Genomic DNA, 14,985 nt, shown 5'->3' with positions numbered 1-14,985 from the left:
TTGAGGCTTCCCAGAAGAAGCAAAAATAGTTGTACAAGAGCAATATAATTTCTAGCAGTTCACGAGTAACTAGAAATGCAGCACTGACCAGTTTCAAGCCAACTACCTTCATACTCAGTCCTGAAGTGTATGAATATAGGAAGAATAATCACTTATGCTTCAAATGTGGTGAAAAATATGGCCCTAGGCATCAATACAAAACCAAGCAACTCCAGTGCATAATGGGTGAAAGTGAACCATTGTCCTCAGAGTTAGCATCTGAACATGAGATTGTTATTGAAGGTGATATCAAGGCTGAGTTATAAGAAGCCATTTATTTGAGTGCATTGTCTGGTAATGGAGTAAATACTATACTAGTAAGTGGAATTATCAAGAATAGAAACTTGAGTGTGCTAGTTGACTCTGGTAGCACCCATAGTTTCATAGATGAGCAGATAGTGAAAGAAACTGAATATCATCCATTGTACTCTACTCCAATTAGAGTGCCTATTGCGGATGATAGTTATATGTATTGTAGTTCTACTTGTCCTAAGTTCACTTGGAATATGACTGGTAAAACCTTCAAGGAGGACTTGAGGATCATCAAGTTGGGAGCGTGTGACATAGTGTTGGGCAATGAATGGATGAAGAAGTTTAACCCCACTACATTTGACCATGAGCAGCAAACTGTTACCATTGGGAAGAAGGGCAATAGAGTGGTCTTACAGGCCATTCCTGAAAGGGGAAGACTTAGTATGATAAGTAGCAGCACCATGGGCAAAATATTAAGGAAAGGACAGATGATGATGGCACATTTGTTTCTACTCAAAGTTGAGCAAAATCACGAGCAAGAAGTGGTGGATTCTGCTATTCAAGAAATGCTGGCCAAATATGAAGAAGTGTTTGTGGAGCCTACAACACAACCCCCCCCACTAGACAATTGGACCATACTATTCCTTTGAAGAGTGGGGCCTCAGTAGTATGTTTAAGGCCATACAGATACAACTTCTTCCAAAAATAAGAACTAGAGAAGCAAGTTAAAGATATGATGAGCCATGAGATTATACAGCCTAGTCAATTTCCTTTTTCTTCTCCAGCCTTATTAGTAAAGAAAAGGATGAAACATCGAGATTTTGTGTAGACTACAGGGTATTGAACGAGATTACAATTAAAGATAAATATCCAATTTCTATAGTGGATGATTTGTTGGATGAGCTACAAGGGTATGTGATTTTTAAAAAATTGATCTGAGAGTTGGGCATCACCAGATCAGAATGAGACCAGCTAATGTGCACAAGACATCATTCAGGACCCGCCAAGGCCATTATGAGTTCAGAGTGATGCCTTTTGGGCTCACCAATGCACCTGCTACATTTCAAGATTTGATGAACCAGGTATTTTAAGCCCATCTTAGGATGTTTGTTTTGGTTTTCTTTGATGACATACTTGTTACATCTCGCATTTTCGTACGCTAAAATTTTGTTTTCAGCTAACCGACGTAGACTCGGGGATGAGATCATCTTGACGTTAACGTACTTACGCTATTTATAACAAGCGATAAATAAGTGTTATGAAGGATAAAGGGTTACACGGATTAAAGAAAATGAGTTTCGCTGAAAGTAGACAATTTGGAATAAAATACGGGTCGAATGATAATACCCGATAATTATGAACTAGTACCATGCAAGGTACCATATGATCACGGTAGTATAATATATAAAGTATATATAGAGTATTTTAAAAATAAATAAAATTTTAAGTAATTTGTGTTAATTTTTAAATTATGCGGGTAATTGATTAATTACCGGGTAGCAGGACATTACCCAGTTAACTAATAAGTAGATAAAAAATTAATAAATTATCCCACCCCTACCCACGTGGCAAGAAGCCACAACATTAGAAATGACTAAGTAGTCATTATTGTGAGATGGCTAATTGTAAATATGACTAAGACATGACTTAAAGTCTTAGCAAATAAGACTTGTATCTAGGAAACTTAGTAATGAATTCATTAGATAAAAAAGGCACATTCTGTATTTGGTTTTCAAACCAAGGAAGTTAGAAACATAATCATTTCGTCCAAATATTCAAATGCAAGCAAAGTTCAATTCGTCCAATTTGAATTACAATCCAAGCCAAAAATGCTAGAAGCAGATCCAAGTATAAATTTCGTTCAAGAATTTTGCAGAAGCAGATTCGTTCATATAATTCAAGGAACATGTATGTTAAGTCCCTCCCTTCTTTCTTTTGGCACGGTCCAAATTATACTGAAGAAACGAGCAAACACACAGTTTTCATAAATTACGCTATTCATAGAAATAGTAGGGGTGTCTATATTTTGATTCCCCATGAAAAATATTATTATCTTCTGTTCACGGGTCTCAGAATAATACGCAGTTGGAAAAGTTTATCCGAAAAGAATATTGAGATTATTATGTATTTTTCATGCATTTCACTCATTTATACATGTGCATTGACCCATGACTAGATGGCGTTATATATGCATATATATGTAAATATATGTATATGGGATATGAGAAAAGGTTACGGCGTTATATATGCACCACCACCTGATCAGCTAGTATATGTTGATGATGTGCCCATAGTGGCTGAGACGATATGATGGGATGCCCTCAATGGCTTGATGATATTATGTACACCCATATCTATGTATGGCACAATATTTATACACACATGCATGACATTATAAACGTTCAGAATTTACAAAGTTATTCAGATTTAAAGGTATTTCTGTATTTCATGTTTCATCTATGTCTTTTACGTACTAATTTTCATTCCTTACATACTCAGTACATTTTTCGTACTGATACCCTATTTCACGGGGCCTACGTTTCATGCCCACAGGTGCAGGTAGGCGAGTTGATGGTCCCCTTTCTTAGGATCCCTGATCAGCGAGAGTTGGTATGCTCCACTTGATCCGGGGCTGTTTTTGATTTTGGTACGACACGTCTGTATATATATATATATATATATATATATATATATATGGGTATGACGTGGCTCAATTCCGTCTTTGTACAGTTATGTTTCTATTAGAGGTCTGTGGATAGTATGTCTAGTTGGGTTGTATGTGGCCTTGTCGGCTTTCAATTATTGGATGTGTATTTGGCTATAGTAGCCTTGTCGGCTCATCCACTATATTCTGCACGTATACGTACATATGCCTTGTTGGTAGGTTTCCTTCATGTATGTTATCTTTGTAATTCGATAGATGTTATATAGGTGCATATCCTAGACGCATGCTTACGGGTGTTATGACAGGTAGGACTCAGGCACCCGTCGCAACCCATCGGTTTGGGTCGTGACAAAAGTGGTATTAGAGCAGTTTTGTCATAGGGTTGTCTATAGACCGTGTCTAGTAGAGTCTTGTTTATTGGTGTGTTGTGCACCACACTTATATACAAGAGGCTACAGGACATATAGGATGTCAAACTCTCTTCTTATCTTAGATCGTGTGATATAAGCATTTATGTTCCTAACGATGTGTTACATTTTTAGCGATGCTTCTGAAGACTACAGCCGCTAGCATGGGTCAGAATGCTACATAGGTATTAGAAAGAGAGATAAGTTATACTATGGATTCAGACCCATCGGAGATCATGGGTTCTATTGAGAAGGATCTGTCTGAGGATCCATATGAGTCATCAGTTCGAGCTATTTCGACCACTCAAGGTTCATCGGTGTATGTTATGGGATACGCAGAGGAAAAAGATAGTAGTCGGGCAAGAGGAGGAAGATAACTAACAAGGACATGAAGATTTCACTTCAAAGTGTGTCCGATCGAGGTTCTTATATAGGACAAGGCGATGACCCTCTATTATAGACTTCCTCCAAGTGTCAGTTTTTGGCTGGTAAGTTTCACCTCTTCTTGGAATATTACCAAGTTAGGGTTCTAAATGTGTTAGGTTGTTTTATGAGGATGTAGGGAGCCCCCATCCCGACTTGTACATATTATGGTTATGACTACTTAGAAATTTTGCATACATTATCCTGTATATAGTTTTGGGTATGACATGTCTGCATCCTAGTCAACCCCTATGTATATAAACCTTTTTGTAAGTTAGTTATGCAAGTTATGTTTTAATATTGTTACTTATATATATGGATGTGACCCGAAATGGCCCTTGATAGATTTGATAATGAACAAGGATAATAGGTGTGGATTGATTGGCATTTTGTTATGTTAATATCAAGTGTAGATCAAAGTTGGTTTGATTTCAACTTTCAGGAGAGCCTATTTTAATGGAAAGGTAATACCGCATCACCAAGAGGTAAATTTATCTCCTATCTCAAGGCAAGGAAGATGATCATAAAGGACAATATTTATTACTTAGTTCGGGTTTGGGATGTGGAATTAGAGTTACCAACCATTCAGTCCTTTCCTGTAGATAATGAGTTTCCCGATGAGCTTCCAGGTCTTATGCCAGAGCAAGAAATTAAGTTTGTCATTGGCCTACTACCAGATATTCATCCAATATATATATTCCCCCCCATAGAATAGGCCTTGTATGGCTGTAAGAATTAAAGGAACAACTAAGAAACTTGCTTGAAAAAGGTTTTATCAGACCTAGTACGTCACCGTAGGGATTACCTGTTTTGTTTGTAAGAAAGAAAGATGGTTCCTTACGAATGTGTATTGATTATAGGCAGCAGAATAAGGTGACGATCAAGAATAAGTAACCACTCCTGAGAATTGATGATTTATTTGATCAGTTGGGGAGCACCTGTTTTGTTTGAAAGGTCCGGATACCATCAGGTAAGGGTTAAGGATGAAAATATTCCAAAGACAACATTCAGGACTAGATATGGGCACTTTGAGTTTTGGGTTATGTCGTTCGATCTGACCAATGCCCCAGCAGTATTTATAGATTTGATGAACCATGTGTTCAAATTTTTTTAGATCTGTTCATAATTATATTTATTGATGATATATTGGTATCTTCTCGTTTAGAGGCTAAGCATGTAGATCATCTGCGTACTGTGCTCAGAGTTCTACAAGAAGGGAAGTTGTATGCAAAATTTTCTAAATATGAATTCTGGTTGAAATCTGTAGCTTTCCTTGGGCATATTATTTCGAGTAAAGACATCTGAGTGGTTATACAAGAGACTGAGGCAGTGAAGACTTTTCCTAGACTCACAACACTGATGAAGGTTCGTAACTTCTCCGTTTGGCTGGTTATTACAAGAAACTTGTAACGAAATTTTCTTCTCTTCTGAGCACCTTTGACCAAAGTGGTATGTGGTGTCTTGCTTGATATTCTGGTATAACATAAGGAAATCTATAGTGCAAGCAGGTTGAAGAAAGGTTGCGAATAAGTATAAATAGATATGTGTAGGTCGCAAGCTAAAGTATGGTAGAGCGACAAGGTTCTAGGAAGACAGGAGGAAGGATAAGAAAAGATGAGTAAAAAGGTGACAAGAATGGATGAGTCCTTGGGAATAAGTTCATAAGAGAACTGATGGTTTCCCTAAGTTATAGAAGGCTCAGTATAGCCCGAATGAACTCAAAGAAGTCTAAGACTAGTAACGTTTAGAATAGATGAAATGTTGCCCTAATAGTGGGATAAGGGCGCAATTGTGAACGATGAAGTTTGGGCCTCCGAAGAGAGAAATTTCCTAAATTGTACAAGATTAGGATAACCATGTAAGTTAACTCAGAAGGAAACTAGGTTTCAATGGACCAACGCTTGTGAACGAAGTTTTCCCAGGCCTTAGAGGACAGATTAACTTCAGCACCGATTCTAACACTTCCAAAAGGGACCGATGGTCACATTATCTATTGTGACGCTTCAGGCATTGGATTGGATTATGTGCTGATGCAGCATGGTAAGGTTGTGGCTTATGCTTCTATACAACTAAGAAAGCACGAGATGAACTACTCGACTCACGATTTAGAGTTAGCCACGGTGATTCATGCATTAAAAATGTGTAGGCACTACTTGTATGGCATTCATGTTGATATCTATACGGATCATAAGAGCCTCCAGTATATCTTCAAGCAAAAGGAATTGAATCTTCGTCAAAGGAAATGGTTGGAGCTACTTAAAGACTATGACGTTGATATTTTATACCATCCGGAGAACACGAACATAGTAGCCGACGCCTCAGCCGTAAATCTATGGGTAGCCTATCGTATTTATAGCTAGAAAAAAGGGGAATAGCCCATGAGGTTCATCAACAAGCTAGTCTTGGAGTTCGGATACTGGACTCATGTGGCATTAGAATTAATCTTCAGAATATGACAACATCCTCATTAGTAACTGAAGTAAAGGAACGCCAGTACGAGGATCCTATGTTAGTTCATTATAGGGATACCATCCTTCAGAAGGAGAAGACACCGTTTGGAATTACACAAGATGGGGTCCTCAGATATCGAAGATGATTGTGTGTGCCTAATGTTGCAGGGCTGCATCGGCAGGTTATGGGAGAAACTCACTATTCTTGTTATTCTATCCATCCAGGAACAACAAAGATGTATCATGATATCAGGGAAGTGTATTGGTGGGACAGAATGAAAAAGGATATAGCAGAGTTTGTTGCTTAGTGTCCTAAATGTCAACAATTTAAAATTGAGCATCAAAAACCTAGTGGGTTATTTCAAGATATGGATATTCCAACATGAAAATGGGAAGTAATCAATATGGACTTCATCGTAGGCTTACCTCGTACCCAGCATAAGTTTGATTCGATATGGGTGATTGTTGATAGGCTTACAAAGTCAGCCCATTTTCTGCCTGTTAGGACTACATATTCCTCAAAGGATTATACAAAATTTTATATCAAGGAGATAGTACGACTGCATGGTGTCCCTATATCTATTATCTCGAATAGAGGAGCTCAATTTACAAATAACTTTTGCAGGTCCTTCCAAAAGAGATTGGGGACTCAAGTAAGTCTTAGTACATCATTTCATCCCCAAACAGACGGACAAGCTGAGCGTACTATTCAAACACTAGGGGATATGTTACGAGCTTGTGTAATAGACTTCAAAGGTAGCTGGGATGATCATCGACCGCTTATTGAGTTCGCATATAATAATAGTTACCATTACAGTATTCAGATGGCTACATACGAAGCTCTTTATGGACAAAAGTGTAGGTCGTCTATAGGGTGGTTCGATGTTGGGGAAAGTACGTTAGTAGGACCAGAATCGGTACAGCAAGCAATCGAGAGAATTAAACTTATACAGGAAAAGCTATAGGTAGTTCAAAGCCGTCAGAAGGCTTATGCGGATAATCGATGACGAGACTCAGAATTTCAGGTGGACGACTCAGTATTCCAGAAAGGTATCACCGAAGAAAGTTGTCATGAGGTTCAGAAAGAAACGAAAACATAGCCTTTGGTACATGGAACCATAAAGTATCATACGCAAAGTAAGCCAGGTAGTATATGAATTAGACTTGCCTTCGGGCTTGGAGTCTATACATCCAGTCTTTCATGTGTCTATGCTCCATAAATATATCGGAGATCCTTCCAGAATTGTGTTAGTTGACGACATTCAAGTCATAGACCAGCTGTCATATGAAGAAACTCCCATTGCAATATTAGACAGACAGATTTGGAGATCGAAAACTAAAGACGTAGCTTCGGTGAAAGTACTTTGAAGAAACGTCATAACTTTAAGGTACGAGTATAAATTCTTGTGTTGGTTATTATCGTTGGTCATGTGAGGCCATTGTCGTTATTCATAATCATGGATGTTTAAGCTTCTACGGGGGAAAGTTGGTAGTGGTGTTGTTATAGAGATGACCTTACCAAAATTATATAGATCACGGGGAGTTGAACATTTGAGGACGAATGTTTCTAAGGGAGGGAGGATGTTACATCTCGCGTTTTCGTACGTTAAAATTTTATTTTCAGTTAACCGACGTAGACTCGGGGATAAGATCATCTTGACGTTAACGTACTTACGCTATTTATAACAAGCGATAAATAAGTGTTATGAAGGATAAAGGGGTACATGGATTAAAGAAAACGAGCTTCGTTGAAAGTGGACAATTTGGAATAAAATACGGGTCGAGTGATAATACCCGATAATTATGAACTAGTACCATGCAAGGTACCATATGATCACGGTAGTATAATATATAAAGTATATATATGGAGTATTTCAAAAATAAATAAAATTTTAAGTAATTTGTGTTAATTTTTAAATTATGCGGGTAATTGATTAATTACCAGATAATAGGACATTACCCAGTTAACTAATAAGTGGATAAAAAATTAATAAATTATCCCACCCCCACCCACGTGGCAAGAAGCCACAACATTAGAAATGACTAGATAGTCATTGTTGCCAGATGGCTAATTGTAAATATGACTAAGACATGACTTAAGTTGTAGCAAATAAGACTTGTACCTAGGAAACTTAGTAATGAATTCATTAGATAAAAAAGGGCACATTCTGTATTTGGTTTTCAAAACAAGGAAGTTAGAAACAGAATCATTTCGTCCAAATATTCAAATCCAAGCAAAGTTCAATTTGTCCAATTTCAATTACAATCCAAGCCAAAAACGCTAGAAGCAGATCCAAGTATAAATTTCGTTCAAGAATTCCGCAGAAGTAGATTCGTTCAAATAATTCAAGAAACAGGCATGTTAAGGCCCTCCCTTTTTTTTCTTTTGGCATGGTCCAAATTATACTGAAGAAACGAGCAAAAACAGTGTATTCATAAATTACGCTATTCATAGAATTAGTAGGGGTGTCTATATTTTGATTCCCTATGAAATATATTATTATCTTCTGTTCATGGGTCTCAGAATAATACGCAGTTGGAAAAGTTTATCCTAAAAGAATATTGAGATTATTACGTATTTTTCATGCAATTCACTCATTTATACATGTGCATTGACCCATGACCAGATGGAATTATATACGCGTATATATGTAAATATATGTATATGGGATATGGGAAAAGGTTACGGCGTTATATACGCACCACCACCTGATCTGCTGGTATATGTTGATGATGTGCCCACAGTGGCCTACACGATATGATGGGATGCCCTCAGTGGCTTGATGATATTATGTACACCCATATCTATGCATGGCACGACATTTATACGCACGTGCATAACATTATAAACGTTTCAGAATTTACAAAATTATTCATATTTAAAGGTATTTCTGTATTCTATGTTCCATCTATGTCTTTTACGTATTAATTTTCATGCCTTACATACTCAGTACATTTTTCGTACTAACGCCCTACTTCATGAGGCCTGCGTTTCATGCCCGCAGGTGCAAGTAGGCAAGTTGACGGTCCCCCTTCTTAGGGTCCCTAATCAGCGAGAGTTGGCGTGTTCCACTTGATCTGGAGCTGCTTTTGATTTTGGTATGATACGTTTGTGTGTATCCGGAGCTGCTTTTGATGTTGGTACGATACGTTTATATATATATATATATATGTATATGGGTATGACGTGGCTCAGTCCCGTCTTTGTACAGTTATGTTTCTGTTAGAGGTTTGTGGACAGTATGTCTAGTTGGGTTGTATGTGGCCTTGTCGACTTTCAGTTATTGGATGTGTAGTTGGCTATAGTATCCTTGCCGGCTCGCCCACTGTATTCTGCATGTATATGTACATATGCCTTGTTTGCAGGTTTCCTTCATGTATGTTATCTTCGTAATTCAACATATGTTATATAGGTGCAAATCATAGACGCATGCTTAGAGGTGTTTGACAGGTAGGACTCAAGCACCCGTTGCGGCCTATCGGTTTTGGTCTTGACAATACTGGTCTATAGCAAGTCACTAAACGAACATCTCAGTCAATTGGTTATAGTTTTTGAGATATTGATTGACCACTCGTTGTTTGCCAAAAGGTCTAAGTGTTCTTTTGGACAGCGAATGGTAGAATATCTTGGCCATGTGATAACTGTTGCAGGAGTGTCTACTGATCTAGAGAATATTCAGGCAATGATAGAGTGGCCTAAACCATCTAGTGTAAGATCTCTAAGAGGCTTTCTTGGGCTCACAGGATATTATAGAAAATATGTCCAGAACTATGGCATCATTTGTAGGCCCTTGACTGAATTGCTCAGGAAGGATGCATTCAAATGGACTGAAGAAGCTGAGACATCATTTGAGACCTTAATAGTGGCTATGACTAATACACCTGCACTTGCTTTACCTGATTATGGTCAGGAATTTATTATAAAGATAGATGCAGGTCACTCAGGGATAGGGGGTATATTGATACAGAAGGGTAGACCTATACCCTATTTCAGCAAGATGTTGGCTCCAATACACATAGTAAATTAATCTATGAAAAGGAATATATGGAATTACTTAATGCTATTGACAAACTGAGGCACTATCTACAATATAGGCATTTTATAGTGAGGACTGATCACCAACACCTCAAATACTTGTTGTGAACGACCCGACCAGACATTTTAAGCTTTAGCACGTCCTTTAGTGGTTTGAGGCCTTGAGCAGCTTCACTTTAGGTATTATTACTTGCACGCGTGGTCGGAACTGGAATTTCGGAAATTCAGAGTTGATTTGAAAAGAGAATTCTCATTTCGGAAGCTTTAAGTTGGAAAAATTGACGAAGGTTGGACTTTTGAGTAAACGACCTCGGAATCAGGATTTGAAAGTTCCAATCGGTTCGTATAATGATTTCGGACTTGGTCGTATGTTCGGATAGGGTTTTGGGATGGCCCAGGAGCATTTCGGCGCCTATTGTGGAAGTTAGCATTTTGGAAGAATTTCACGAATTTGGGGTGGAGGTGTATTTTTTATATTATCGACGTCTGTTTGGGATTCCGAGCCTGGGAATAGCTCCGTATGGTGATTCTGGTACTGGGAGCGTATTCGAAAGTGGATTCGGAGATCCATAGGTCACTTTGGAGTCAGTTCGCTAAAGTTAGAAATTTGAAGGCTTTTGAGAAGTTTCACCGGAAGTGAACTTTTTGTTATCGGGGTCGGAATCCGATTCTGGAAGTTGGAGTAGGTCCGTAATGTCAAACGTGACTTGTGCGCAAAATTTAAGGTCAATCGGACGTGATTTGATAGGTTTCATCATTGAATGTAGAAGTTTGAAGTTCTAAAGTTCATTAAGCTTGAATTGAGGTGCGATTTATCATTTCGATGTTGTTTGATATAATTTAAGGCCTCGAGCAAGTCCATATTATATTTTTAGACTTGTGTGAGTGTTTGGTTTGAGCCCTAGAGGCTCAGGTGAGTTTCGTAGTAGCTTCGGAGTATTTTGTGAAGAAATTAGATTGCTGGTTTTGTTGTGATCGCATTTGCGATGCATGGGCCGCAAATTCAACCACCGCTTTTGCGAAGGTAGGTTCGCATTTGCGAACCTGGGGCTGATGAAGGAAGCTCGCATTTGCGAGGGAGATATCGCTTTTGTGATGTTGTCCTCTTCGCATTTGCGAGGTTTTTTGTCGCAAATGAGACCATGGCAGGAGGCAGCTGGGCTTCGCATTTGTTGTTAATTTATGTTTATTGTTTGCTTTGAGAAGAAGCGAGATTGAGTTAGCTTATTAATGTTTTAAATGGAGTTGAAATTGAGGAAAAATTGGGAACTTAAAAGTTTTCATTTGGACTTCGTATTTTGAAAAGAATTGAAGAATATTATAACGACTTGAGAAATCTATGTGTAACCGCGTCGCATGTATGATTCGCGAGTAGGGTAAATTCCTTAAATTTATGATTGACCGCGTCGCATGTATGATTCGAGATCGGGGTAAATAGATGCATCTATGGTTCGCGTCGTTCGACCCTCGGCATTGCACAATTTACATTTATGTTGGATCGGGCCGAAAATCCTCGGTGGTATTTGTGTGTGATAATTATTACTTCCCATATTTTCGTACGTAAAAGTACGCCATAAATAAATTGATGAAAGCTCGGAAATGAGATGTTAGAGCATTTTTGTACGTTAAAGTTTCGTCGTAAGTTAATCGACGTAAGCTCGGGAGTGAGATTATTTTGGAATTATAATTATTATGCTATTTCAAACAAGTGTTATATTCGTGAAGGTGAGAGGGTAAGCGAATAGAAGAAAATGAGTTTTCGTCGAAGTTTGACATTTTGGGATAAAATATGGTCCGAGCTATAATACCTGGTATTTATGGACTAATGCCATACAAGGTACCATATGACCATGATGGTATGATGTATAAAGTGTGTTAAAAATGAGTAGTATTTTAAGTAATTTGAGATAATTCTTAATTATGTGGGTAAATGGTTAATTATTGGTTTAATGGAAAATTAACCATGTAATTAAGGATTTGTGGATAATTAATAGGTGGGGACAAATTCCCCCACGTGGAAACCAAAACGTTTTAGCTAAAAATGACTCTTAAGTCATGTATTTGGTATCACAACTAGAAAATCTTATGGCCAAGTCATCCTAAAGTGGGGCCCACTCTCTTTAATAAAGACTCCAATATAAGTCATCAAAATACATATGTTGTCTAAGAGAATGGCAATTCTAGACAACGAGAATTCTTTGGAAGTAAAGAGCATCTCTCTTTAATAAAGACTCTAATATGCATCTCTCTTTATGCATCTCTCATATTCATGAGAACGTGAGAATTTTCATCTTCAACAATTCAACTAAATCTTATAGGTGTCTTCAAGAATTCAAAGGAGAATTCTTAGTATCTTAACAACGTGAGATTTTGCGATTCTAAGAGAGTATGGTACAATCTTTCTCAAGAATATCATACGGATTTTTCCCTACTTCAATCCGCCATTATGTGTTGTCGCAATCAACGGGTGTTAAAGGGATTGTCAAAAAAATCGGTTTAGGTATGTTAAGGCTATCCCTTCTTTGTTTTTGGCATGATACATACAATACAAACGAAACGAGCAAATGCACAACTTCCATAAATGACTTTATTCATAGAAATACTAGAGACTCCTATGTTCTTGAATTCCCATATATCTTATTGTTCTATCGTCTGTTCATGGGTCTTAGAAAAAACGTAAATTGAAAAAGTTTATTTTATGATATTACTCAAAGGCATAATGGTCTTATGACATTCCAAGATATTTTATTGACGTACTTCTTATGCATTGCATTCAATTATACATGTACATTGACCCATGACTAGATGTTGTTATATACGCGTATTTATGTATATATATGTATATGGGATATGAGAAATGGTTACGTCGTTATATACGCACCACCACCTGATCAGCTGATATACGTTGATAATTTTGCCCATAGTGGTCGAGATGATATGATGGAATGCCCTCAGAAGCTTGATGATGTTACGAACACATGTACCTATGCACGACATGATATTTATACGCATATGCATGACATTATACATATTAATGATTCACAGAGTTATTTGGACTTACATGTCGAGTATTTTACTCCATGTTTCTCTCATGTCTATTATTTGCTGATTTTTATTCCATACATACTCGGTACATTATTTGTACTGATGTCCCTTTTTCATGGGGATGATGTGTCTCATGCCCACAGGTCTCGATAGACAGGTCGAGAGTCCTCCAAGTAAGCTATCAGCTCAGCAAAAGATGTTGGTGCGCTCTATTTTCTCTAGAGTTCCTTGTTTGGTCAGTATGATTTAGATGCGTATTGTTTGGTATGGCAGGGCCCTGTCCCGACCTTTATGATAAGTATGTACTCTTAGAGGCTTGTAGGTAGATGTCATGCATACAGATACCTGTATGGCCTTGTCGGCCTATATTTTAAGTCTACAAATGATCATGTTGGCCTTATAGGCTCGTATGTCACGTGTATAGTTTCTATATCAGGTTGATTTGTTTTATGTCGAGTACTTCCTTATATTTTATTCTTGTTGCCTCATACGGCCCTTCTGGCCCACTTACCCATGATGATGTAATAAGAAAGATACGTTACGTTGGTACTCGATTGAGTAAGGCACCGGGTGCCCGTCATGGCCCATCGATTTGGGTCGTAACAATAATGGAACTGGAAGTCCTTTTTTGTAATTGATATAAGTTCATTGTTTGTGTGATCCCATGTTTTAAAGGAAGGATGTAATTTAAGCTCTTAATTATGGGGAAGACTTGTTCAGTTATTTCTTGTTCTGAGTTTATTGTTGTATATCATGCCTAATTAGAATTTCATATTATTATATTATTGGACTGCTAGTAAATGTCGGAGTCGACCTCTTGTCGCTACTTCTTCGAGGTTAGACGGGATACTTACTGGGTACGCTTTGTTTTCGTACTCATACTACATTTGCTGTACATTTTGTTGTACAGGCACATGTGTGTTCAGCAGCCTTGTGGGCGCAGCTGCATGGGTGATACAGGGTGTAATGACCCAGCTGGTCGTTTCCTGAGTTATAGCCCTGTTTCCTCCATTTATACTTTCTTTTGTGTTTTTCAGCTGTGTTTTATCGTATTGTGTTGGTTGATTCAGGTTCAGAGTGGTTTTGGAGTGGAATGAGGCACTTAGCCTCCTATTTAGAAGCTTAAGTTGGAAAAGTCAACCGGATGTTGACTTATGTGTAAACGATCTCAGTTGGGATTTCTGATAGTTCTGTTAGCTCCATTAGGTAATTTTGGACTTAGCAGCGCGTTCGGAATATGATTTGGAGGTCCGTGGTAGAATTAGGCTTGAATTGGCGAAAGTTGGAAATTTAGCGATTTTGGGCCGACAGTGGAAAATTTGATATCAGGGTCAGAATGTAATTCTGAAAGTTGGAGTAAGTTCATAGTGTCATTTGTAACGTGTGAGCAAAATTTTTAGGTCATTCGGAGGTGATTTGGTAGGTTTCGACGTTATTTGTGGAATTTAGAAGTTTAGAAGTTCTTAGGCTTGAATCCGAGGGTGATTTGGTGTTTCGATATTGTTTTGAATGATTCGAAGGTTTCAAATGATATTATGGGGTGTGTTGGTATTTTAGGTCGAGGTTCCGAGAGCCTCGGGTGAGTTCCAAGTGGTTATCACATCACTATTTGGCCTTGGAAGTTTGAAATACCTTATGTCTGGTGTTGAAAAGTTGCAGGTCTCAGAT

The 14,985-nt window shown here is 38.0% G+C and overlaps 1 protein-coding gene across 1 annotated transcript; it reads left to right on the top strand.

The window, feature by feature from the left end:
* Positions 1–221: 221 nt before the first annotated feature.
* LOC142170209 (uncharacterized) lies at positions 222–10,264 on the top strand. The gene is made up of 4 exons (XM_075232057.1): positions 222–282; positions 358–880; positions 1,077–1,202; positions 9,826–10,264. The coding sequence occupies exons 1-4, from the start codon at positions 222–224 to the stop codon at positions 10,262–10,264; spliced, it is 1,149 nt and encodes a 382-aa protein (XP_075088158.1).
* The last annotated feature ends 4,721 nt before the right edge of the window (positions 10,265–14,985 follow it).

The sequence above is a fragment of the Nicotiana tabacum genome, chromosome 16 (assembly GCF_000715075.1).
Source record: "Nicotiana tabacum cultivar K326 chromosome 16, ASM71507v2, whole genome shotgun sequence".
In the NCBI taxonomy this organism is placed as follows: Eukaryota; Viridiplantae; Streptophyta; class Magnoliopsida; order Solanales; family Solanaceae; genus Nicotiana; species Nicotiana tabacum.
This window is presented reverse-complemented; position numbering and strand designations above follow the sequence as displayed.

What these genes read in the sequence shown, in the direction of transcription:
- LOC142170209 (XM_075232057.1), top strand. Translation starts at nt 222, where the DNA reads ATGGGTGAAAGTGAACCATTGTCCTCAGAGTTAGCATCTGAACATGAG. An exon ending in ACATGAGATTGTTATTGAAG is followed by an intron (nt 283 to 357) that starts GTGATATCAAGG and finishes ATACTATACTAG; the next exon opens with TAAGTGGAATTATCAAGAAT. An exon ending in CTGGCCAAATATGAAGAAGT is followed by an intron (nt 881 to 1,076) that starts GTTTGTGGAGCC and finishes TTTCTTCTCCAG; the next exon opens with CCTTATTAGTAAAGAAAAGG.